Source organism: Lactuca sativa, chromosome 8 (assembly GCF_002870075.4).
Source record: "Lactuca sativa cultivar Salinas chromosome 8, Lsat_Salinas_v11, whole genome shotgun sequence".
Lineage (NCBI taxonomy): Eukaryota > Viridiplantae > Streptophyta > Magnoliopsida > Asterales > Asteraceae > Lactuca > Lactuca sativa.
In genome coordinates this window covers 191,916,114-191,941,053 of record NC_056630.2, presented here as the reverse complement: position 1 = coordinate 191,941,053, position 24,940 = coordinate 191,916,114, and the positions used below count along the sequence as shown (strand labels likewise).

The following is a 24,940-nucleotide window of genomic DNA, read 5'->3' as shown; positions in this document are numbered from 1 at the left end:
CATCTCCTATCCACATAACTCTTCTAGCGACTATGAGCTGTTAATAACCTATGTCTGACCTACTATATATGCTCTACACTCGCTCCATAACCAACCGCAGTAACACCATGGTCTAGTTCAGTACCACATTCTCCTGTAAACACCCCGCTAGAGTAGAACTGGAAGTCGGACCCACTAGCATCAATGGCCACAGAAACAGGCTGACTAGCTACAACTTTCAAAAGTGCACTTTCATTATTAGCAGGAACATCTTCATGACCCGTAATCGCTGTAGCATGGTTAGATTCCTCGTTGCTGTTGCAGGTGCCATCGACTCCTTTATACGGGTATTTGCTCTCTGTAGTAAGGCCTTTATTGTTTAGGATGAAATCAAAGGCGTCGTCCATAAGACCGCCCTCACATCCCTGATCCTGACCACTGGTGTTGTAGTCCACAAGCTCTTGTTCGGATAGAGAGACCAATTTACCTGTTTTCAGTTGGGTTATTCCTTCCATAGTTGCCACAACTGAAAACGCCCAGCAACACCCTACAAACATATATGATGTAATATCGAGTTTAATTAAATATGGTCTTGTTAACAAACATAACTTAATTACTACTTGGACTACGTCTCAAGTGTTACTGCGCCTTTCTTTCTCCAGTCCATTGATGATGGAACTACTGTCACATTTTCATACCTGAAAGCAGAGGTCGATGGGAAACATTCGTGTGCCTTGAATCGGTTCCTTGTGCTCGTGAACTCTTGGTTTGTAAGGTCTGCAAACTCATTGACTGCTAGTTTGTAAGCTTTGTTCATGAGACTGTTGGATGACTCTATGTACCGAACATTCTCTTGAAAAATCTTTGAACGTTGTTCTTTCTCATCGGCATCCTTGTACACGCGTCCATAACGAGCCATCCATTGTTCGTGGCTCTCATAGCTGGAAGTTTCAGGGAGCAACCTTGATGTAGTGTGTGAAAGCAAAGTAGCAGAGAAGAAGATTAATACCAAAAAACTCAGGGCTGTCTGGTTTGTTGATGTCATAGTTCTGGTAGAGATAAGAAAAAATGGATGTGAATGATTTGGAATAATTTCTTTGCCCGACTTTATATTGAAACGCATGGTTTCTTCATTGTTTAGGAAATATATCACCTTTCGTGGAAGATAAGATGTTCAGTTGATATATATTAATCAAAAATATGAGGAAAACACACATGTTACGTTGTTTAGATTTATGATTGATGCCACTAATTTATTTGGATTTTCCTTTTGGACTATACTCCTATTGACTAAAATTGTTGTGTGCTAATTTGTTTTCTTAACACAAGCATAGGTAGGTTATGTAAAAGTTGAACATAGCTTGGCCATTATTTTGGTATGTAGTTGTGTCCTATATTAAGGAAATTCTCTAAGGGTCTGATACGTACAAGATATTTTTTTATTTCTAATTTTTTTTAAATTGTCTGGGCTTTAGATGTTCAAAACCCAGATATGCATGCCTTTATTCTATTTGTCTCCGTCTTGATTTATGTTAACTTTACCCACACATTCAATGCATTTGAAGAATACTATGCAGTAAAAGAATTTGATTGGTTGTACGCAATATCAATCTCATCACAACATACATTGCAATTGCAAGGAGCTTGTTATATATAATATATAATGATCCCTTCAACAAGACTTGCAGGATTCCCAAAACGATCAAGAAAAATAATATTACAGAATTTTAATTTTGCCTTAATGCGTGAATGCTTCTTCAGGGCCACATTTCACAAAAAATGAGTGACGCCCGATGTGATATCTGAATTTTCCCTGAAGTCGGTTGTCACGACATGATACTCCGATACTCATTTGACAAAACCTCCCCAAAAATGAGAATCGAAACGAATAGTGTGCACTAACAATGACCTTGTGCGAACTATCCCTTTCCAAGCTCATTTTCCACAATATTACTGTAGCAAACTTGTCCACATGCCCACCAAATTAAAATGGTAAAGAAAAAAAGCAAGTTTACCATGTTAAAAAAGGGAAATCGTGAAAATATGTTTGAAAAGGTGCAAAATGTGCTAAAGGGAAATCATTGAAAATCAAATTTGAAAAAGTACATTTAAAAACTATTCATTTAGCCATTTTTATAATTTCAATCATAATAATTATTTCATCATTTATTTTCAACGTTAAATGTAACTTTTGATTTGATGTTATTATTATCTATTATTACTGTTTGTTAATTTAAAAACATTTTCATCGGAAGATTTTCTCAAAATGTGGGTTATTCAACCCCCTTGTTTGTTTTTGGGTGAAAAACTAAAGTTCTATTAGTGGAAGTATGTGTCCTCGACCTTTTATAAGCTTTATTACGCTATTCTTTTATTTAACTCGCATCGGGTGTGAGATATGTGAAAAACCAAAGTCTCTAAACCATTTCATTAGGAGTCGCCTCATGAAACAAACAAACACAATAGTTATTCTTTATATATACAAAAAACCTTGGTTTTCCGATTAACCAAGGGGTCTAAGGGTGACCAATAATTAAAATGTTATGTCGGTCACCGTTTGGTACTAGACTCCTCGGCTTTGAACTTCACCTTCGCCTAAAACAATGATTGATTAAGAGTGATCCAGATGGAAATCATGTTAACTTCTAAATATATCCATCCAATGTTGTCGTATTAAAAACGTTGATAGAGAACGTGGGAACATAATTGAATGATACTAGCAATGTCGTCATTTTCATGGCAACACAAATCTTTAACGGTATATATGAGGAAATTCTAATACACGACCATCAAATCAGTTTTTTCTAACAGAAGTGTAACCGACATGATTTAGGTGTAATACTCATTGTTAGTCGGGTCCCAGCAGAAGTAGTAGAGGTATTATACAACTGTTGATTTCCCTTAACATCTCAAGAAATAAGGTCTCAGATTTCTCGAGAATCTACATGGTAGCCGTATTCGGTTTAGGATCATTTTATATTATAAAATATAGCTATTAGATTATACCGTAGATCGAATGTTTGACGATCAACTTGATTTTTATGCTCTCACGATCATAATGTGTAGTAGGAGTTTACGACATGTTTCCTCAGTATGATAAAAAAAACATTGAACCCAATACTATGTGTGTAAAATATTTCTTGTCGGGAATCATAGTTTAGGCTCCCAAGATTGAGATAAATGATGAGGAGGTGTCGATCATGGCTGCTTGAAAAGGTTAAAAATAAAGGTTAACGGTTGTTGATGCCAAGAAGGAGGTAAGGGGAAAGAGATCAAAATTAGGAGAGACAAATTGACTTTGATACTATTAGAGGTAATCCTTACCCTAATATGCATGGAATTATTTGGTTGAATCTAATGCCAAAGTTCGAAAAATGTTTTGCATTTTCTAATGTGCGATTTTTTTTTATTTCGTTTTATTGTATGTAGATTTTCTTATTTTCAGATGCATTTATTTCTTTTTTGATAAACTTAGAAAATATAAATAAAAATGAAGTATTATGTGGCATTTAGGAGTCCTTAGTTATAAATAACATTTTCCAGACTATTACAAATGTTTAATTTTTGGGATACATTTTGTAATTTACATGTTTCCTTGTAATAACATAACTGTAAATACACTTAATTTACAATAATTACTCTTGATGTTACACAATTATGCAGTCGGGTAGGAAGCCATCATGGCAATGCCACAAAGTCCTTCTTGCGCATCAACATCTCTTTGCATCATTATGTACCCCTCTTGACCCCAACCTGTTCCCCAAGAGTTCTTCACCAGCCAATATTTAGTTCCGTCTGCACTCGCTCCATAACCAACCGCAGTAACACCATGGTCTAGTTCAGTACCACATTCTCCTGTAAACACCCCGCTAGAGTAGAATTGGAAGTCGGACCCACTAGCATCAATGGCCACAGAAATAGGCTGACTAGCGACAGCTTTCAAAAGTGCACTTTCACTATTAGCAGGAACATCTTCATGACCCGTAATCGCTGCAGCATGGTTAGATTCCTCGTTGCTGTTGCAGGTGCCATCGACTCCTTTGTACGGGTAGTTGCTCTCTGTAGTAAGGCCTTTATTGTTTAGGATGAAATCAAAGGCGTCGTCCATAAGACCGCCCTCACATCCCTGATCCTGACCACTGGTGTCGCAGTCCACGAGCTCTTGTTCGGATAGAGACACCAATTTACCTGTTTTCAGTTGGGTTATTCCTTCCATAGCTGCCACAGCTGAAAACGCCCAGCAACACCCTACAAACATATATGATGCGATATCGAGTTTAATTAAATATGGTCTTGTTAACAAACATAACTTAATTACTACTTGGACTATGTCTCAAGTTTGAAAATCCCGGTAGTAGTTTTTGCTTACCACATTGGCCTTGGTCTTTAACAGGTGTTACTGCTCCTTTCTTTCTCCAGTCCACTGATGATGGAACTGCTGTCACATTTTCATACCTGAAAGCAGAGGTCGATGGGGAACATTCGTGTGCCTTGAATCGGTTCCTTGTGCTCGTGAACTCTTGGTTTGTAAGGTCTGCAAACTCATTGACTGCTAGTTTGTAAGCTTTGTTCATGACACTGTTGGATGACTCTATGTACCGAACATTCTCTTGAAAAATCTTTGAACGTTGTTCTTTCTCATCAGCATCCTTGTACACGCGTCCATAACGAGCCATCCATTGTTCGTGGCTCTCATAGCTGGAAGTTTCAGGGAGCAGCCTAGATGTAGTGTGTGAAAGCAAAGTAGCAGAGAAGAAGATTAATACCAAAAAACTCAGGGCTGTCTGGTTTGTTGATGTCATAGTTCTGGTAGAGATAAGAAAAAATGGATGTGAATGATTTGGAAAAATTTCTTTGCCCACAGGTCGGCTTTATATAGAAACGCATGGTTTCGTCATTTTTTGGGAAACGAAATATATATTTCACCGTTCGTGGAAGATAAGATGTTCAGTTGATATATATTAATCAAAAATATGAGGAAAACACACATGTTACGTTGTTTAGATTTATGATTGATGCCACTAATTTACTTGGATTTTCCTTTTGGACTATACTCCTAATGACTAAAATTGTTGTGTGCTAATTTGTTTTCTTAACGTAGGCATAGGGAGGTTATGTAAAAGCTTAACATAGCTTGACCATTATTTTGGAATGTAGTTGTGTCCTATACGAAGGAAATTCTCTAAGGAAAATCGTGTTAAAAAAGGGAAATCGTGAAAATATGTTTGAAAAGGTACAAAATGTGCTAAAGGGAAATCATTGAAAATCGAAATTGAAAAAGTACATTTAAAAACTATTCATTTTGTCGTTTTTATAATTTTGTAATGACCGAAAAATTCCAAACATTTAAAAGATACAGCCGTTGTAGCTGCCGCGGCAGCCGTCTCTTTGAGAGCTGCATAGCGCTCATCAAAATACTCCACCATGGCGGTCGTGATCGACCCAAACAGTTCCGGCAATTCAGCCCGGAACAACATAGCAATCTCATCACGTAGGATCTCACGAATCCTCGCATCCAACTCGCATGTGCTCATCTGACCAATAACCTTGGGCGGTACTGACTCGCTCGGAACTCCCTCTCCTGCTCCCGATCCTGACCCGGATCCACTCGCAGCATGCCTCGGAATCTCCATACTGAAAAACACCAGAAAATCTCAGATTCTTCCCACTATCCCGGGAACCAACTCTCAATCCAACCCTAGAGGTCATGGTTTCCCTGATACGCGTATGGGTCCTGTGCTTTCAGTAGTACAGGTGTAACAGCCCGGATTCCCAAGTATTATTCATTTATTTATTTTTGATAATTTGTGAGGAGCCTCAGCGAGTTGGAGCCTAGACTCGCCGAGTATGATCGCGGATTTGGGCGCGGGTTCACGTCTGCACTCGGGGAGTCCAAGGAATGGACTCGGCGAGTCCGCGCTGTTTAATGAAACCCTAATTTCCCGGCCTTGAGCCCTATTTAAAGGACCTTAAACCCCTTCATTGCGGCTACCTTCGACCTTGAGAGCACCAGAGCAGCTGAGAGTTCTTGTGAGTGAGATAAGAGGTCATTATTCACCATTTTTGTGTGTATTTGCAAGAAAGGAAGAGGAAGGCCAAACTAGGAGAGTTGGGGAGCTTGGATCTACTCCCATTTCGGCAGAAGAGGCTATTTGAGGTAACATTCAAAGCTTATACTCGTGTTTTTCTTGATATGGTCAAATGTAGGGTTTCTTCATGCCTTGTTTGCCTTGTGTTTGGAGTATGAGAGGTCCCATGGGGATATGGTACCTAGATCTGGACCTTAGAAGGTCCAGAGAGTCCCAAATGCCATGCTTTATGCCTTTCCTTTTGAGTTGGAGACTTAGGTTACCATTTTAGAGGTCATTTCTTCAAAAGAAGCCTTGTAGGCGTTGCATGGTAGCCAAGATTGAGACTTTACGTGATGAATGTGCTTGGGAGGGCCAGATCTATGAGTTGTTGGAGCGGATCTGACCTCAGAAGCGAGATTGAGTTGATACATGGCATGGACTCGCCGAGTCCGAAGAACAAACTCGGCGAGTAGCATGAAGATTGTCCTTAACCACTCAGCGAGTGGTCTTTCCGAGTTAAGGGTTGACTCAGTGAGTCAGGGAGAGTTAGAGAGGGCTGACAGGTGGACTGAGTCGAGCTGAACTCGTCGAGTTGTTCTTGAGACTCGGCGAGTTGAGTCGTGGTGGCCCCGCGATTCATGCCAGGTGGAACTCGTCGAGTCAGGGAAGTACTCGACGTGTCAAAAGAGGACCCTATGGAGTCAGTGAACACGTATAGACTCGCCGAGTTGCTCTAGTGCACTCGCCGAGTCCGGTTAAAGTTGACCGTTGACCGTTGACCAGAGTTGACCAGTGTTGACTTGATAGGGGTAGTCAACCCTAGTTGAGAAAGTGTTAATTAGAGATATATTGTGTTATAGGAGGATTATAGCTCGGAGGACGGAGCGCGAGAGATTTTCGGGATTTGCGAGTTATCGAGATACGCGAGGTGAGTCTTCTCACTATACTTTACCTTGAGTAGGTAATCAGAGTTATGTGACAGAGTATTTGTATGCTATATGTATGTTATGTGTTGTACTGCATTATTTCTATGTGATTTATGTTGTGCATGTTTATAGAGTTGGAACCGGAAGGTTCCCAGAGTTAGAACCAGTGGGTTCACAGAGTAGGGTCTACGGACCCACAGAGTTATAGCCTCGAGTGGCTAATACGTGTTATGTGTGGTATTTTGGGGAACTCACTAATCTTTGTGCTTACAGTGTTAGTGTTGTTTGTTTCAGGTACTAGCGATGACCGTGGGAAGGGGGCGGCTTGATCTGTACACACGCATGGAATTTTTATGATATGTGATCTTGGGATTTTTGTATGATATGGATTGGAGTCTTAAAACATTGATGTTTTTATGAAAATTAAATGAAAATGTTTTTATATTATGCGAAAAATTATTTTGAAATTCACGGTGTTACAAGTTGGTATCAGAGCCTTGGTTTGAGGGATTCGAGTACACCTTCGGGCGTATTTGAACTCAAACTGAGGATTTGAGAAGTATTTTCAAAAAGAGTAAAAGATTTTTGGAAAAACGCAGAGTAGATTTGTGTGTACGATCAGTCCGCGCCCGAACGGTGATTTCCCAAAATACCCTCATATTATGTGATATTAATATTGATATGATGTATTCTCATGCTAGAGTAGGCTAGGTACTCCTATTAGGACTAGAGTGGCCTGATTTGTGATGCCTTAGCCTAGGGAGAGGTGAGCTGTTATGAGATGCTTGAGAGTGAGTAGGTAGCAGCGAGGGGCTTATGAGAGATTTGTTAGAGAGTGGATTGTGCATGATAGAGTACTTGGAATTTGGGATCCGAAGAGGATGACTTGGGGTGTATTCTGATACGGTGCGGACAGTAGTATTGGGCCCGTACTACTGAAAGTACCGGAGCGGTGTACAGCCCAAGTAAGAATCTTTGGAATACCAAGGATCAAGGAGGGAAGAGTTGTCGAGTGTGAGTATGCTGGAATGGATTCTAATTTATCATATGTTGTATTTCAGAGGTAGATCATGGTGAGGACACGTCTGATGCCTGAGAGCAGTGAGACCAGTGATGAGGAGATCCGCCGGATCATCCATGAGGAGGTGGCTGCGGCCATCAGGGCAGAGATACCAGAGATGTTCGGGTCTATTAAGACCACGCTGATTGAGACCTTTGACGAGCGTTATGCCGCTCTATCTGAGGCTGCTGTTGCAGCGGCCACCGCAGCTATTGCTGCAGCGAGGCCGCAGGGTGGTGATGCATTGCTGTTCCGAGAGTTCAGCAACACAAAACCACCAGAGTTCGATGGGACCCAGGACCCGGTGGCGGCTATGAGATGGATTTCTGATATAGAGGGGTGTTTCTTCACTTGTTCAACTCCTGAGCATTTGAAGGTTCGGTTCGCGCTGAACCAGCTTCGCTTGGGAGCGAAGGACTGGTGGAAGTTTGTGACGGCGCACTTTACGCCTGCTGAGCTTGCGGCAGTGACCTGGGAGAGGTTCACTGCCATGTTCCGAGATGAGTACGTCCCCTAGGTGGAGAGGGAGCGTTTGGCCCAGGAGTTTCTGCCCCGCAAGCAGGGTACTGAGTCTATTACGGTGATTACCAAGATGTTCCATGAGAGGGCGATGTTCTGCCCTGAGCACGTGTCCACGGAACAGGCACGTATGAGCCGATATTTGAGTATCTTGAGGCGAGACATTCGGGAGTTCGCGGCGAACTCCTCGTACCGGAAGAGGGAGATTGAGCTAGATATTTTCCGAGCTTCAGGCAAATACCCGGAAGAGGGAGATTGAGCTAGAGAATCAGGCCAGGGAGGAGGCGGAGTCTCAGGGGAGGGATCGGCGACCGGCACAGTCTCAGTCGGCAGCCAAGCGGGCCAAGCCCGCTGATCCCAAACCAGGGAGCCAGATGGGCCGCACTTGTGGGAAGTGTGGCAAGGGACATGATGGAGTCTGTAGAGCGGGATCTTGCTACAAGTGTGGCAAGGAGGGGCACATGGCCAAGGACTGCCCCAAGGGGTTTGCGGTGTGTTTCCACTACAACCAGACCGGACACCGGAAGGTAGAGTGTCCGCAATTGCGAGGATCATCTCAGGGAGCACCTCAGGGATCTGCCCCTGCCGCCATCAGAGCTACCCAAGAGTCGGCCAGTGAAGGCCGAGGCGCCGAGGGCACGAGGGAGAGCTTTTTAGCTGACCGCGGAGGAGGTCCGCGCAGCGCCCGATGTCGTGGCTGGTATGTATTCTTTCGTGTATTTATTTTGATGTTGAGATATTATGCTTATATTATGTTATGCGTAGGTACTTTTCTTGTGAATTATGTAGCTGCCTTGGTGTTATTTGACTCGGGTGCGAGTCGGACTTTTGTATCTTTGGCTTTTAGTCAGCATATCAGTGTTAGTCGTAAGGCGTTGAGTCGGCCTCTGAGAGTTTCCATAGCTGATGAGAGGGTGATATATGCCACGGAGGTTCTCCGAGGGTGCGTAGTCGAGATTTTCGGAGTTGAGTTCCCGATTGATCTGGTTCCTATTGCGATGGGTGATGTCTGTGTCATTGTGGGCATGGACTGGTTGAGCAGATTCGGTGCGGTTATCGAATGCGAGCGACAGCTGGTGACCATACGAGACCCTAGTGGGGGAGTTCTTTCGGTGTACGGCGATGGTACACGTTCAGGATCAGCGTTTTGTTCGGCCGCTGGGGCAAGGCAGTGTCTACAGCAGGGCTGTAAGGGTTTTATGGCGTATGTGATGGATACGCGGGTGGATTCCGAGAGGCCGAGTTCAGTTGAGGAGGTTCCGGTGGTGCGTGAGTTTCCGGATGTATTTCCCGAGGAGTTGTCGGGTGTGCCTCCTGTGAGGCAAGTAGAGTTCAGTATCGATTTGGTTCTGGGGGCCGCGCCTATCGCTAAGGTGCCTTATCGCCTTGCACCTCCAGAGATGCAAGAGTTATCCTCGCAGCTTTAGGAGCTGCTGGGGAAGGGGTTTATTCGGCCGAGCAGCTCGCCGTGGGGAGCGCCTATCCTGTTCGTCAAGAAGAAGGATGGTTCACACCGGATGTGCATTGATTACCGGGAGTTGAACAAGCTGACGGTCAAGAACCGTTACCCGTTGCCGAGGATCGACGATTTGTTCGATCAGTTGCAGGGAGCATCTTGGTTCTCCAAGATCGACCTGAGGTCTGGATATCATCAGGTGAGGGTGTGGGATGAGGACGTCCAGAAGACAGCGTTCAGGACGCGTTATGGGCATTACGAGTTTGTGGTGATGCCTTTCGGGCTCACCAATGCCCCAGTAGTGTTCATGGATCTGATGAACCGAGTGTGTAGGCCGATGCTGGATCGGTCGGTGATTGTGTTTATCGACGACATTCTGGTATATTCAAGATCTAGAGAGCAGCATGAGGAGCATTTGAGAGAGGTTCTCGGAGTTCTGAGATCGGAGAGGCTTTATGCCAAATTCTCTAAGTGTGATTTCTGGTTGCGGGAGGTCCAGTTCTTGGGACATCTCGTTAACCAGGAAGGGATATTGGTCGATCCGGCCAAGGTTGAGGTGGTGATGAGTTGGGAGGTGCCGAGGTCACCCTCCGAGATCAGGAGTTTCCTAGGGTTGGCAGGGTATTATCGGAGATTTACCAAGGATTTCTCTAAGATCGCAGTGCCACTCACCAGATTGACCCGGAAGGGTGTTGCTTTTTCATGGGGCCCCGAGCAGCAGGCCTCCTTTTAGTACCGCATATCATCCCCAGACAAATGGTTAGAGTGAGCGGACGATTCAGACGCTCGAGGACATGCTCCGGGCATGTGTGTTGGATTTCGGGGGTAGCTGGGATGCATATTTGCCCTTGGCAGAGTTTTCTTACAACAACAGCCATCATTCGAGCATTGGTATGATCGCGGATTTGGACGCGGGTTCGCGTCTGGACTCGGCGAGTCCAAGGAATGGACTCGGCGAGTCCGTGCTGTTTAATGAAACCCTAATTTCCCGGCCTTGAGCCCTATTTAAAGGACCTTAAACCCCTTCATTGGGGCTACCTTCGACCTTGAGAGCACCAGAGCAGCTGAGAGTTCTTGTAAGTGAGATAAGAGGCCATTATTCACCATTTTTGTGTGTATTTGCAAGAAAGGAAGAGGAAGGCCAAACTAGGAGAGTTGGGGAGCTTGGATCTACTCCCATTTCGGAAGAAGAGGCTATTTGAGGTAACATTCGGAGCTTATACTCGTGTTTTTCTTGATATGGTCAAATCTAGGGTTTCTTCATGCCTTGTTTGCCTTGTGTTTGGAGTATGAGAGGTCCCATGGGGATATGGTACCTAGATCTGGACCTTAGAAGGTCCAGAGAGTCCCAAATGCCATGATTTATGCCTTTCCTTTTGAGTTGGAGACTTAGGTTACCATTTTAGAGGTCATTTCTTCAAAAGAAGCCTTGTAGGCGTTGCATGGTAGCCAAGATTGAGACTTTACGTGATGAATGTGCTTGGGAGGGCCAGATCTATGAGTTGTTGGAGCGGATCTGACCTCAGAAGCGAGATTGAGTTGATGCATGGCATGGACTCGCCGAGTCCGAAGAACAAACTCGGCGAGTAGCATGAAGATTGTCCTTAACCACTCAGTGAGTGGTCTTGCCGAGTTAAGGGTTGACTCAGTGAGTCAGGGAGAGTTAGAGAGGGCTGACAGGTGGACTGAGTCGAGCTGAACTCGCCGAGTTGTTCTTGAGACTCGGCGAGTTGAGTCGTGGTGGTCCCGCGATTCATGCCAGGTGGAACTCGTCGAGTCAGGGAAGTACTCGACGTGTCAAAAGAGGACCCTAGGGAGTCAGTGAACACGTATAGACTCGCCGAGTCGCTCTAGTGCACTCGCCGAGTCCGGTTAAAGTTGACCGTTGACCGTTGACCAGTGTTGACTTGATAGGGGTAGTCAACCCTAGTTGAGAAAGTGTTAATTAGAGATATATTATGTTATAGGAGGATTATAGCTCGGAGGATCGAGCGCGAGAGATTTTCGGGATTTGCAAGTTATCGAGATATGCGAGGTGAGTCTTCTCACTATACTTTACCTTGAGTAGGTAATCAGAGTTATGTGACAGAGTATTTGTATGCTATATGTATGTTATGTGTTGTACTGCATTATTTCTATGTGATTTATGTTGTGCATGTTTATAGAGTTGGAACCGGAAGGTTCCCAGAGTTAGAACCAGTGGGTTCACAGAGTAGGGTCTACGGACCCACAGAGTTATAGCCTCGAGTGGCTAATACGTGTTATGTGTGGTATTTTGGGGAACTCACTAATCTTTGTGCTTACAGTGTTAGTGTTGTTTGTTTCAGGTACTAGCGATGACCGTCGGAAGGGGGCGGCTTGATCTGTACACACGCATGGAATTTTTATGATATGTGATCTTGGGATTTTTGTATGATATGGATTGGAGTCTTAAAACATTGATGTTTTTATGAAAATTAAATGAAAATGTTTTTATATTATGCGAAAAATTATTTTGAAATTCACGGTGTTACAACGGGCCCATACTACCTTCCACACCTACCCATATTTGTATGAAGTACTACCACAACACCCTAGTGAAAACATACATAACAAACGCTCAACCCTCACTACTAGAGGAACATTGGAAATCTCACACAAGGAAACCCTAGGCTAACATGCATCATAAATCAGGCAACATTATCATGAAATCCTGAAGATCCCTAGCCTAACACTAGCATGCTGTTCTATCAAAGCTCAAAAACAAATATCATGTATGGTAATTTTGGGGTTACTTACTGGCTCCGGCTGATCATACCTCCGCGCCCTCCTTTATTCATTTTGAAAACCATTTTAAATTCTCTTTTGAAAACTCTCCTTGATTTGAGACTGGAGTCACACGAGTGTTCCTCCAATTCACTCAAACCAAGGCTCTGATACCAACTTGTAACGATCGAAAAATTCCAACCAATTTAAACTTTTCAAAAACAACCTGATTTCATTAAATTATTACAAAAAGGTTTTCAATACAACTTATTTAGAGTATTCCCAGAATCACATCACAACATAAACATGAGGAGCGGTACGATCACGCCTTCGCCTTGCCACAGTCTCCTGAAGAACCTGAAAAACATTAAACCACAACTGTAAGCCCGAAAGCTTAGTGAGATATCCCCAAAATACCAACCACAAATACCAAAAACGCATAATATGTCATATCATAACCGATCACAGAACAGCCATGCACTTCGGGTCTACTATGTGACTGGTCCGCCGCACCGGCCAACAGTCCACCTGGTCCACCCTCCTAGTCTAGCCATATACATTGAGTCTGCAATGTGATTGGTCCGCCCGCACCAGGCCTTCAATCCACCTGGTCCACTCTCTGAGTCTACAGTATAATTGGTCCGCCCGCACCGGGCCTTCAGTCGGCCTGGTCCACTCTCCGAGCCTCGGCACGTCTGGTCCGCCCTCTTAGGGCCTACAGCCTATCTGAACCGCTCGCTGGGCCTTCGGGACAACCGGTCCGCCCTGGGTATCCTGGCCTATAGCACAAAGCAGGACCCGCCTCAACCCAACTCCAGTCCAAACAACCATGTGCACATAACCATACAATCATATAAGAATTCACAGTCAACAAGCCGATCAAACAGATCACATAACATATCATCATCCTAACCAGGATACCGACCTAACCGGTCACTAGCATAGCATCACCCTACATATCAGGGAACCGACCTTAACCAGGTCTCTAACATATACCATCCTAGCTACCAGGATGCAAACATATCAAAGCAATAACATAACAACAAATACCCGGATCTCAATCCGATAAAGGGCCGGCCTTGGTGCCTTAGACCCTGTTGATATAGTGAGGATAACTCACCTCGCACTGCCGAAACTCTAAACTGAGGAAGCAGATTCTCGAATCACCGACTCACCGAAAATCCCGAACTAGCCAACATAGCACAAATAAACATTAGGCCAAGCACAATACTCTTCTAAGGGTAAATTGACCATTTTACCCCTAACTCAATCCGACCCAACACTAGGTAAGCTCCCAAGCCCACCAATGGCCCAAAGTCCAAAAGTCCAAAACAAAACCAATTATTGGCCCAATTTACTAAATTGGGCCCACCTCACCCAATGGGCCTAAACTCATGATCCATAACAACCAATGGGCCCAAAAGACTCTATCCAAAATGTCCATCCACGGCCCAAAATCCAGCAACTCAAATAACAGTCCAAACCCTAAGGCCCAAAATGAAAACCCAAAAGAGGGAGTACGTTGGGCGTACCCTCCTTGGTATGCTGGGCGTACACGCTGATTCGCAACAGGGGATCGGGGCATTGACTCGCTACGTGGGGCGTAACTTCCTACTCATTAAGTCCTTATAGTTTCTTAATGGCTTAAGCTCTTAAGCCCAAACTTCAGATCCCTAGGCCAAACATGCCTAAGATTCGTAAAGTCTCAAACTTTATCACTTGGGACGTCCAAAAGCTCTTAATATAAGGTCTTAATCCAATAAGACCTATATATCTCACACATGGAACAACTACAGCCCTTAGGACCTCATTTTCTCACTCAAAACCTCTCCAAATGTCTGAAAGGACAGATAATCTCGGCCAACACCAAGCATGAATCAAGATGAGAACTTTGGGACAAGAAAGATGCTAAAACTTCACAACACTTAGATCTATGCAAAATAAATGGCAAGAAAGAAGCTTTATACCTCAAATAAGCTCCAAAGGATGATATCTCTTCAGATCTACAAGCTCCAATCGATCCTTTCCTTCCTTGACAACTTCTCCTTTCTTCTTCTAGCTTTACTTTTGCCAAAATGAGCTTCCAAGGCCAAACACACCCAACAATGGAGGGAATACAGGTTTCTAGGGTTTCTGAGGTTAAGGGTGAGCTTAAGGAGGCTAGGGTATGCACCAACATGTTCCTTATATAGTGGCTGACCCTAAATTTAGGGTTTTAGAACTCTGAGAGTACGCTGGGCGTACCTCTAGCACGTTGGGCGTACTCTGCCTTGCACCCGCGTCCATGCACGCCTTACGCTGGGCGTAATTCCAGCTTACGCTGGGCGTACTCGGCGAGTTCCCAATTTCATAATTGCCCAAACATTCAATGCATTTGAAGATTACTATGTAGTAAAAGAATTTGATTGGTTGTACGCAATATCAGTCTCATCACAACATACATTGCAATTGCAAGGAGCTTGTTATATATAACATATAATGATCCCTTCGACAAGACTTGCTGGATTCCCAAAAAGATCAAGAAAAATAATATTTTAGAATTTTAATTTGTCCCTAATGCGTGAATGCTTCTTTACGGCCACATTTCACAAAAAATGAGTGATGCCCGATGTGATGTCTGAATTTTCCCTGAAGTCGGTTGTCACGACATGATACTCCGATACTCATTTGACAAAACCCCCTCAAAAATGACAATCAAAACGAATAGTGTGCACCAACAATGACCTTGTGCGAACTATCCCTTTCCAAGCTCATTTTCCACAATATTACTATAGCAAACTTGTCCACATGCCCACCAAATTAAAATGGAGGAGAAAAAAGCCAGTTTACCATGTTAACAAAGGGAAATCATTGAAAATCAAATTTGAAAAAGTATATTTAAAAACTATTCATTTTGCCATTTTTATGATTTCAATCATAATAATTATTTCATCAATTATTTTCAATGTTAAATGTAACTTTTGATTTTATGTTATTAATTTATATTATTATTGTTTGTTAATTTAAAAACTTTTTCATCGGAAAATTTTCTCAAAGTGTGGATTATTCAACCCCCTTGTTTGTTTGTGGGTGAAGAACTAAAGTTTTATTGGTGGAAATATCTGTCCTCCACCATTTATAAGCTTTATTACCCAATTCTTTTTTCTTTAACTCCCATCGGGTGTGAGATATGTGAAAAACCAAAGTCTCTAAACCATTTCATTAGGAGTCGCCTTATGAAACAAACAAACACAACAGTTATTCTTTATATATACAAAAAAACCTTGGTTTTTCGATAAACGAAGGTGGCTAAGAGTGACCAATAATTAAAGTGTTATGTCGGTCACCATTTGGTACTAGACTCCTGGGCTTTGAACTTCACATTCGCCAAAAACCATGATTGATTATGAGTGATCCAAATGGAAATCATATTAATTTCTAAATATATCCATCCAATGTTGTCGTATTAAAAACGTTGATAGAGAACGTGGGAACATAATTGAATGATTCTAGCAATGTCGTCATTTTCATGGCAACACAAATCTTTAATGGTATATATGAGGAAATTCTAATACACGACCATCAAATAACTTTTTTCTAAGAGAAGTGTAACTGACATGATTTAGGTGTAATACTCATTGTTAGTCGGGTCCCAGTAGAGGTAGTAGAGGTATTATACAACTGTTGATTTCCCTTAACATTTCAAGAAATAAGGTCTCAGATTTCTTGAGAATCTACATGGTAGCCGTATTCGGTTTAGGAACATTTTATTTTATAAAATATAGTTGTTAGATTATACCGTAGATCGAATGTTTGATGATCAACACGATTTTTATGCTCTCACGATCATAATGTGTAGTAGGAGTTTACGACATGTTTCGTCAGTATGATAAAAAAAACATTGAACCCAATACTATGTGTGTAAAATATTTCTTGTTGGGAATCATAGTTTAGGCTCCCAAGATTGAGAAAAATGATGAGGAGGTGTCGATCATGGTTGCTTGAAAAGGTTAAAAATAAAGGTTAACAGTTGTTGATGCCAAGAAGGATGTAAGGGGAAAGAGATCAAAATTAGGAGAGACGAATTGAGTTTGATACCATTAGAGGTGATCCAAAACCCTAATATGCATGGAATTATTTTGTTGAATCTAATGCCAGAGTTCCAAAAATGTGTTGCATTTTCTATTGTGCGGTTTTTTTGTATTGCGTTTTTTTGTATTTCAGACGCATTTATTTCTTTTGTGATAAATTTAGAAAATATAAACAAAAATGAAGTATTATGTGGCATTTAGGAGTCCTTAGTTATAGATAAAATTTTCCAGACTATTAACAAGTTTTTAGTTTATTTACAAAACTATGCAAGGTTTGATTATCAAGACTGTTTAGATGCAGTAACCTTAATGATTCCAGTGACACTTACGATTTCTTGGTGTACTCCCTTACGTCGAAGGTTTATTTAAATTCCATTAAGAGTGTCGTTTGTTGTGGCTTTTCAGTTTTGGACTTCCAATTTAACGGTTGGTGTAGTGTGGTTTTTCTTTAGCTTTCGATCAATTGGTTTATTACAATCTTTTATCTACTAGTCAATACAATAAAAATTTGTTCTCAAAAACAACATGATTTCTTTTATTAATAATAATATATTAACAACTACGTTGTACAAAAGAAACTATATATAAAACGACCATACATGGGCCAAAACGTAGGATTATAAATACACATAACATAAATACACGCAATTTCTTTTCTTTTTATTATAAATACATAAATGTTAATAGTTTTCTTAAAACTAACATGTGTGGTTACATAGCTTCTTCCATCTAGCCAATAAATTGCATAGCTCTCAAAGCAAGTTCATCGGTACTTCCATATGCAGCTTAGCACCCAAAAAAAATGTTTCAAGTGGTTCTCAAGGAAAGTTGGTGTTTTGATTGGCATGACTTGGATTTGACTCGGGTCTCACATCTATCTGCCCTGCAGATTCTCATTCCCTGATTTGTGATGTCCTTCATTTTGGATTATTTGGAAGTTTGCACTTGAATCTGCTACCAACTTATGGTAAACTTTGTTATTTAGTCAAAAGTATTTCTTGTTCATTTGACCCTTCGTTTGATCAAAAAAGAATTCACTCGTGTCAACATGTTTTGCTTGGGTGATTGTTTGTCCGAAATTTGTTACCAAATTTTGTTATACTCGGAGAAGAATATGCATATACCAAAATACATTCAGGCTCACAATTTCTCTTATGAATAATATATATATATATATATATATATATATATATATATATATATATATATATATATATATATATATATATATATATATATATATATATATATATATATATATATATATATATAGCTGCATCGATTCTTACAAATATTTAATTTTTGGGATACATTTTGTAATTTACATGTTTCCTTGTAATAACATAACTGTAAATACACTTAATTTACAATAATTACTCTTGATGTTACACAATTCTGCAGTCGGGTAGGAAGCCATCATGGCAATGCCACAAAGGCCTTCTTGCGCATCAACATCTCTTTGCATCATTATGTACCCCTCTTGACCCCAACCTGTTCCCCAAGAGTTCTTCACCAACCAATATTTAGTTCCGTCTGCACTCGCTCCATAACCAACCGCAGTAACACCATGGTCTAGTTCAGTACCACATTCTCCCGTAAACACCCCGCTAGAGTAGAATTGGAAGTCGGACCCACTAGCATCAATGGCCACAGAAATAGGCTGACTAGCGACAGCTTTCAAAAGTGCACTTTCACTATTAGCAGGAACATCTTCATGACCCGTAATCGCTGCAGCATGGTTAGATTCCTCGTTGCTGTTGCAGGTGCCATCGACTCCTTTGTACGGGTAGTTGCTCTCTGTAGTAAGGCCTTTATTGTTTAGGATGAAATCAAAGGCGTCGTCCATAAGACCGCCCTCACATCCCTGATCCTGACCACTGGTGTCGCAGTCCACGAGCTCTTGTTCGGATAGAGACACCAATTTACCTGTTTTCAGTTGGGTTATTCCTTCCATAGCTGCCACAGCTGAAAACGCCCAGCAACACCCTACAAACATATATGATGCGATATCGAGTTTAATTAAATATGGTCTTGTTAACAAACATAACTTAATTACTACTTGGACTATGTCTCAAGTTTGAAAATCCCGGTAGTTTTTGCTTACCACATTGGCCTTGGTCTTTAACAGGTATTACTGCTCCTTTCTTTCTCCAGTCCATTGATGATGGAACTGCTGTCACATTTTCATACCTGAAAGCAGAGGTCGATGGGGAACATTCGTGTGCCTTGAATCGGTTCCTTGTGCTCGTGAACTCTTGGTTTGTAAGGTCTGCAAACTCATTGACTGCTAGTTTGTAAGCTTTGTTCATGACACTGTTGGATGACTCTATGTACCGAACATTCTCTTGAAAAATCTTTGAACGTTGTTCTTTCTCATCAGCATCCTTGTACACGCGTCCATAACGGGCCATCCATTGTTCGTGGCTCTCATAGCTGGAAGTTTCAGGGAGCAACCTAGATGTAGTGTGTGAAAGCAAAGTAGCAGAGAAGAAGATTAGTACCAAAAAACTCAGGGCTGTCTGGTTTGTTGATGTCATAGTTCTGGTAGAGATAAGAAAAAATGGATGTGAATGAATTGGAATAATTTCTTTGCCCACAGGTCGGCTTTATATGAAACGCATGGTTTCGTCATTTTTTGGGAAACGAAATATATATTTCACCGTTCGTGGAAGATAAGATGTTCGGTTGATATATATTAATCAAAAATATGAGGAAAACACACATGTTAGTTGTTTAGATTTATGATTGATGCCACTAATTTACTTGGATTTTCCTTTTGGACTATACTCCTAATGACTAAAATTGTGGTGTGCTAATTTGTTTTCTTAACATAGGCATAGGTAGGTTATGTAAAAGTGTAACATAGCTTGACCATTATTTTGGAATGTAGTTGTGTCATATACGAAAGAAATTCTCTAAGGGTATGATACGTACAATATATTTTTTATTTCTAACTTCTTTTTATTGTCTGGCTTTTAGATGTTCATAACGCAGATATGAATGCCTTTATTCGATTTGTCTCCCTCTTGGTTTATGTTAATTTTACTAGGGCAGTAAAAAAATTTGATTGGTTGTACGCAATATCAATCTCATCACAACATAAATTGCAATTGCAAGGAGCTTGTTATATATAATATATATTGATCCCTTGAACAAGATTTGCACTATCCCCAAAACGATAAAGAAAAATAATATTTCAAAATTTTAAATTGGCCCTAATGCATGAATGCTTCTTTGCGGTCACTTTTCACAATCAATGAGTGATGTCCGACGTCTGAATTTTCCTCATAAGTTGGTTGTCACAACATGATACTCCAATACTCATTTGACAAAACCTCCCCTAAAATGAGAATCAAAATGCGTAGTGTGCACCAACAATTATCTTGTGCGACCTCTCCCTTTCCAATCTCATTTGTGTGAATGCAAGGATTTGCATGGCGAAGGTTTGATAGCTCAACCATTGAGTGAACTTAAGATCCATGATTTCTAATAATAGAGATCCAGTCAAGTCTGGTAAACCATTCTTCTCTCGGAATAGAGAAAATCAACAAAGTTCTCACAATGGAATAATAATAAGTATGAACAATGTAACGTAATTCAAGAAAAAGAAGAATGTAAGAGAGAATGATTGACCGGAGGATTCTTGATTAGAGGGAAAAGGATGTGCACACATCTCTATCTTGATACACAGATGACAACTCCTTAAATAGTCAAGGGATGACTAAAAGACAAATCAGATAATGTGCGCATGGACTGAGAGACTTCTGAAGATCAACAGACTGACACCGCCCTTGATGTTGATCTTTTCTCTTGTACTATACTAGAAAACAATAATAATAATACAAAATAGTACTTGCAACAATTAATGCATTACAGACACAAAATGTTTCTAAACAATCATAGATCTCTGGCTGTTCTTCACTTCGGAACATGTTCACTTCAGTCTCAATCTTCATCTCGGAAGTCTTCATATCGGATTGCATAAGGATCACTTTTCTATGTTCCAACAATCTCACCTTAAGTGAAATTTGCAATCTTTTGACTTGTCACTTGGCTTCATAAAAGACAAATAGGTTAACACTCTAGAGGTAGCTTTAGACCTCAATGTACCATTGAAGATGCTCAATAAATTTCTTCTGGATGTGTTCAGAAGAATCACTCTTTGCAGCATTTGAAATGAACTTTTGAAAAATATGGGTTGGAAAGAGATGTGTATCAAGAACTCGGAAAAATTCTTTTTCATTTGTCTATTTCTTGAGATAGATAAAACCAAGTTTAGGTTCTCCAATAGGTCCTTCACCTAAGATTTGAGCTTCAGGAAGCTTAGTGTTGATTTTAGCCAATAGATTTTAAGTTCTGAACAGGTGAGCAAACTCCACATCGGATCTACAATATTCAGCAATGTAGTCCTTGAGAAAGCTGATAGCAGTGTTGAAAGCTCAAATGCTAGATTCATTTTTCTGATGATCTTTGAGATGAACATCCATGGTAAGAATTTCGTTCGGATTCATCGAAGGAAAGTCAGCATCAGTGATTGTAACAGTGGTTTCCTTGTTCCAAGATATGAAGTATCTGTAAAGAAGACAGTCGAGATCAAACTTGATTTAAGCCTTTTTACCGTAACCAACAGTCTTGGTAACTCTTTTTCGAGACCACACTTCCTTTTGAGATTGTGAATTTATGGAATAAAAGGTTCTCAATCTCTCACTCTTGGTTCGGATGATGGTTTGTGGATAATCAGATGGATGTAATAGTGCGAACTTGATGTAGAAGTGTCTATGGGGAAATATTGGTAAGTCAAGTTGGTCTCAGTCATTTTTGGAAGATCAAACTACATGAAGGGCACAAAATGAATGTCATGCAAGATTCCTTCTCAGAAAAGTGGAGAAATGCCCAGCATCGGATTGGGATTATCTTTCAATGCTTAAATATGGATGCTTTCTTCCAGAGCATGTTGCATTTGTTCTTTGGACCACCCCTCAGACTTTTTTAATGACTTCACTGGGTTGTCCAGTTCGAAAGAGATCCTCTTTCCCTTGTCTTCGATAGGACCTTCTTGAGTAAGAATAGATGATATGATTTGTTGACCAGATTGATTGATGAGCAGCTCGGATAGAGGAGGAACCAAAGGCTCTTTAGGAAGCTCATCAGGTTTCCTGGTGGGAGAACCAGTGTTGCAAAACTCGGCTTACTCGGGCGAGTACTCAGAATCGGCACTCCACCGAGGCGAGTTATGTGAACTCAGAAAAAAAACTCGGATTAAGTCAAACTCGGTAAAAAAATCGGTCAACCTCGGTCAAAATCTCTCTAACTCGGGCCTACTCGGTCTTGCTCTGGCCTGCTCGGTCAACAAAGTCAAACTCGGCCTAATCGGTCAAATTTGGTCAAAGGGTTAAAATTGTCATAAAAAGAGAAAAAAATAAAGAATTTCAAGATTAATATGTATAATACACTTAATGATTTATTATTTAACACACACGTATCTAATTTTGTTATATATTTCAAGTAAATTATGATTTTAACTTATGATTTTGACATATATAATTTTCCTAAAAATATTTCTACATGAATTACCGAATCCAAGTACTCCCGAGTACTCGCTACTCAGCAGTCGGCCGAGCAGGCACTGAGTAGCGAGTTCTACAACCTTAGGGAGAACCTTCATCAATTTAGACAATCCTCGGAGCAGGAATTGGAGAAGGCATTGGATGAGTGGCTCAGAAAGCATCAAAAGTTAATTTTGTTTTTAACTTTTCCATGGCGTGACTCCTTTTGAAGGCTTCTGATAAAGATGATGGCCAAGAGACTGAGGACCATTTCGCCTTATCTTCTTCTGAAAGGATTTTTGAGATGATATATTGTTCCCTGATGGCTTGAAGTCCAATAATCGCATTATTCACCGGATCATTTTCGTCAAAATCATCTTCTTCTTCAAAAGCTTCGACGCTGATGATTTCTTCATCTATAGTTTCATCTCGGAGCGCATAGTCTAAGATAGGTTTCCATTGAACCATCTTCTCTCCCCCTATTGCATGGGAAGACCCTGCCTCATATGCAAGCAATGCATCTGATTGCAAATTGTCCAAGCGTTCGAACACCTGTTGAAAGCTCGTGTTGATTTGATTAGAAAGTGAATCAAAAGCATTGGCAGTTGGAGTTTGGGCTTTGATATGGTCAAATGTTTCTTCCATTATTAATAGAAGCTCATCAAACTTGTGTTTTAGAGTATCCACAAAGTGTTGAGCTGATCAAATGACCTTTATGAGAACTTCTTACATCACCATGTTCATGGCATCCTTGTGAAGAATTTCCTTCTCCAATATCTGAATTTGCTTTTCATGACGAACATGAGTCTGCTTGATAAGTTCGTTAGTAGCAGAGATCATGTCATCGTGGATCTTAAGCATGGTAGAGGTGGTAGATATGTGATGATCAAGATTTGTTTTATAACATTCCTCGGCCTCAAGCAAAGAGAAATGAGTTGGTCCAACTGATTGGCTCGATCAAGGTCCGAGGGTGCAGCAGCCTTGATCTCGGAAGAGATTTAATCACAAGATCGAGTTTTGAGTCAAGTGGTGCAACCTTTTCATTGACCTTGTCAACCTTAGAATTAGCCGTCACAACGTTTTCTCAGAGTTCCAAAAGAGTAAATGGATCAACAATGTTTTCGTCTAAGGATCATGTGTTCGAAGTAGAACTTTATGACTTCTTATCATTATCATCTTCATTGTCTTATGAGTCTTCAAGACCCTTGGCATCATCGTTTTAATCATCTTGAGATGGATTTTCTTGATTGCCATCCAAGGTACTTTATGGATGGCGAGAGGTGATGTTGAGTCCTTCTTGATTTTCTTCTCCTTCCATTATGTCTTAGGAAGAAGAAGGTCCAAAGTCAAAAAGAGCCTTAGAGGAGGAAGGTTTTTGCAATAGGTTGAAGGTAATAGGAACTAGGATGACACTAGCGGTTGTGTTATCATCTTCAAACATGATCTCATCGGAGAGATCTTCATCATTGGGCTTTGGAGTTTTAAAGATGGGCGTGGAGACATGAAAATCATTTTTATCATCAGTCTTCAAAGGAGGATCATCCAACACAAAGGTTGTATTAGGAATTTCTCCGGCAACAACTTCTTCATTTCAAGGAGGATCACCCACTATATCGTCAAGAGTGGGAACTTATGCATTCGCTTTAGAATTCAAAGCATTAACAAATGGTTGGAGTTCTTGATCAGTCTCTTCATCTAATGGAAGAGTGAAGGAAATGTGAATTTTGACTGCCCATTGACGCATGGGGATGAGAGTGTATTCAACTTGGTCTTAGGTAAGCTTTGGATGCCTTGTGTGAGCTCTGCTGGCAAAATTAACCCAATAGTTATTAAAAATACATGATCGTCCTTTACATGTGGTAGGTATCGGATCGATTGAGACTTATGAGGTGGGAGGGACGACTCTTGTCTCGTAAAGCTTGGAATCAGTGGCAGTGGTCACTAATTGTACTTGTGTAGAAATGAGAGGGTGATTCAAATTGACTCATGGGTTTGTCCCAATGGCCTCCAAAGGAGTTTGCTCAATACCAGCACAACCATTTTTAGAAGGTGCGGGTAGATTATGTGTAGATTCCCTGTAAGTGTATGCAGAGTGTGATATTGAAACTCCGAAGGGTACTTCGGAATAGTGGTTAGGCGGGGTAGATAGAGACCTAGAGTCAGGTCTAGATCCAATTTGTGAATCTTGATGAGAGGATTCACCAGTGTTGGTTCTCTTTTTGGCCTTCAGTTTTGAGGGTGATCCTTTTCGCTTCTTGGAAATTTTCTTTCTTTGTCCTTCTGAAGTGGTGGATTTATTCTCTTATGAGGCTAATTCATCTGAGACTGCGGCAGATTGTGTTGAAAACAACCGAATTCTCAAGATGTTGTTTTAGATGTAGAGTTTCGGAAGGAATAACAGCCAACATGTCCCGTAGGTCGTTGGACCCTCTGGTCTGGTCATAGCTCGTTGGACCCTTCGGTCCGGTCTGTATCGTTGGATCCTTCGGACCGGTCTATATCGTTGGACCCTCCGGTCCGGTCTATACAACACATAGCATGCATTTATCACAATAAACATAATCTCAT

General features: G+C 41.1%; 4 protein-coding genes across 4 annotated transcripts; all 4 read right to left on the bottom strand.

Moving 5' to 3' along the window:
* Positions 1-62: 62 nt before the first annotated feature.
* Positions 63-494, bottom strand: LOC128127895 (vignain-like). The gene has a single exon (XM_052766627.1). The coding sequence runs from the start codon at positions 492-494 to the stop codon at positions 63-65; it is 432 nt and encodes a 143-aa protein (XP_052622587.1).
* A 110-nt stretch (positions 495-604) lies between these two features.
* LOC111899274 (senescence-specific cysteine protease SAG12-like) lies at positions 605-1,024 on the bottom strand. Its single transcript, XM_023895132.3, has one exon. It carries the CDS (start codon positions 1,022-1,024, stop codon positions 605-607), a length of 420 nt encoding a protein of 139 aa, XP_023750900.3.
* A 2,610-nt stretch (positions 1,025-3,634) lies between these two features.
* Positions 3,635-4,781, bottom strand: LOC111899271 (senescence-specific cysteine protease SAG39). The gene is made up of 2 exons (XM_023895128.3): positions 4,349-4,781; positions 3,635-4,227 (listed from the first exon to the last, which is right to left on the bottom strand). Exons 1-2 carry the CDS (start codon positions 4,779-4,781, stop codon positions 3,635-3,637), a joined length of 1,026 nt encoding a protein of 341 aa, XP_023750896.3.
* Positions 4,782-18,147: 13,366 nt separating this feature from the next.
* Positions 18,148-19,556, bottom strand: LOC128127894 (senescence-specific cysteine protease SAG39-like). Its single transcript, XM_052766626.1, has 2 exons — positions 18,931-19,556; positions 18,148-18,812 (listed from the first exon to the last, which is right to left on the bottom strand). Exons 1-2 carry the CDS (start codon positions 19,361-19,363, stop codon positions 18,148-18,150), a joined length of 1,098 nt encoding a protein of 365 aa, XP_052622586.1. The 5' UTR covers positions 19,364-19,556.
* Between the last annotated feature and the right edge of the window lie 5,384 nt (positions 19,557-24,940).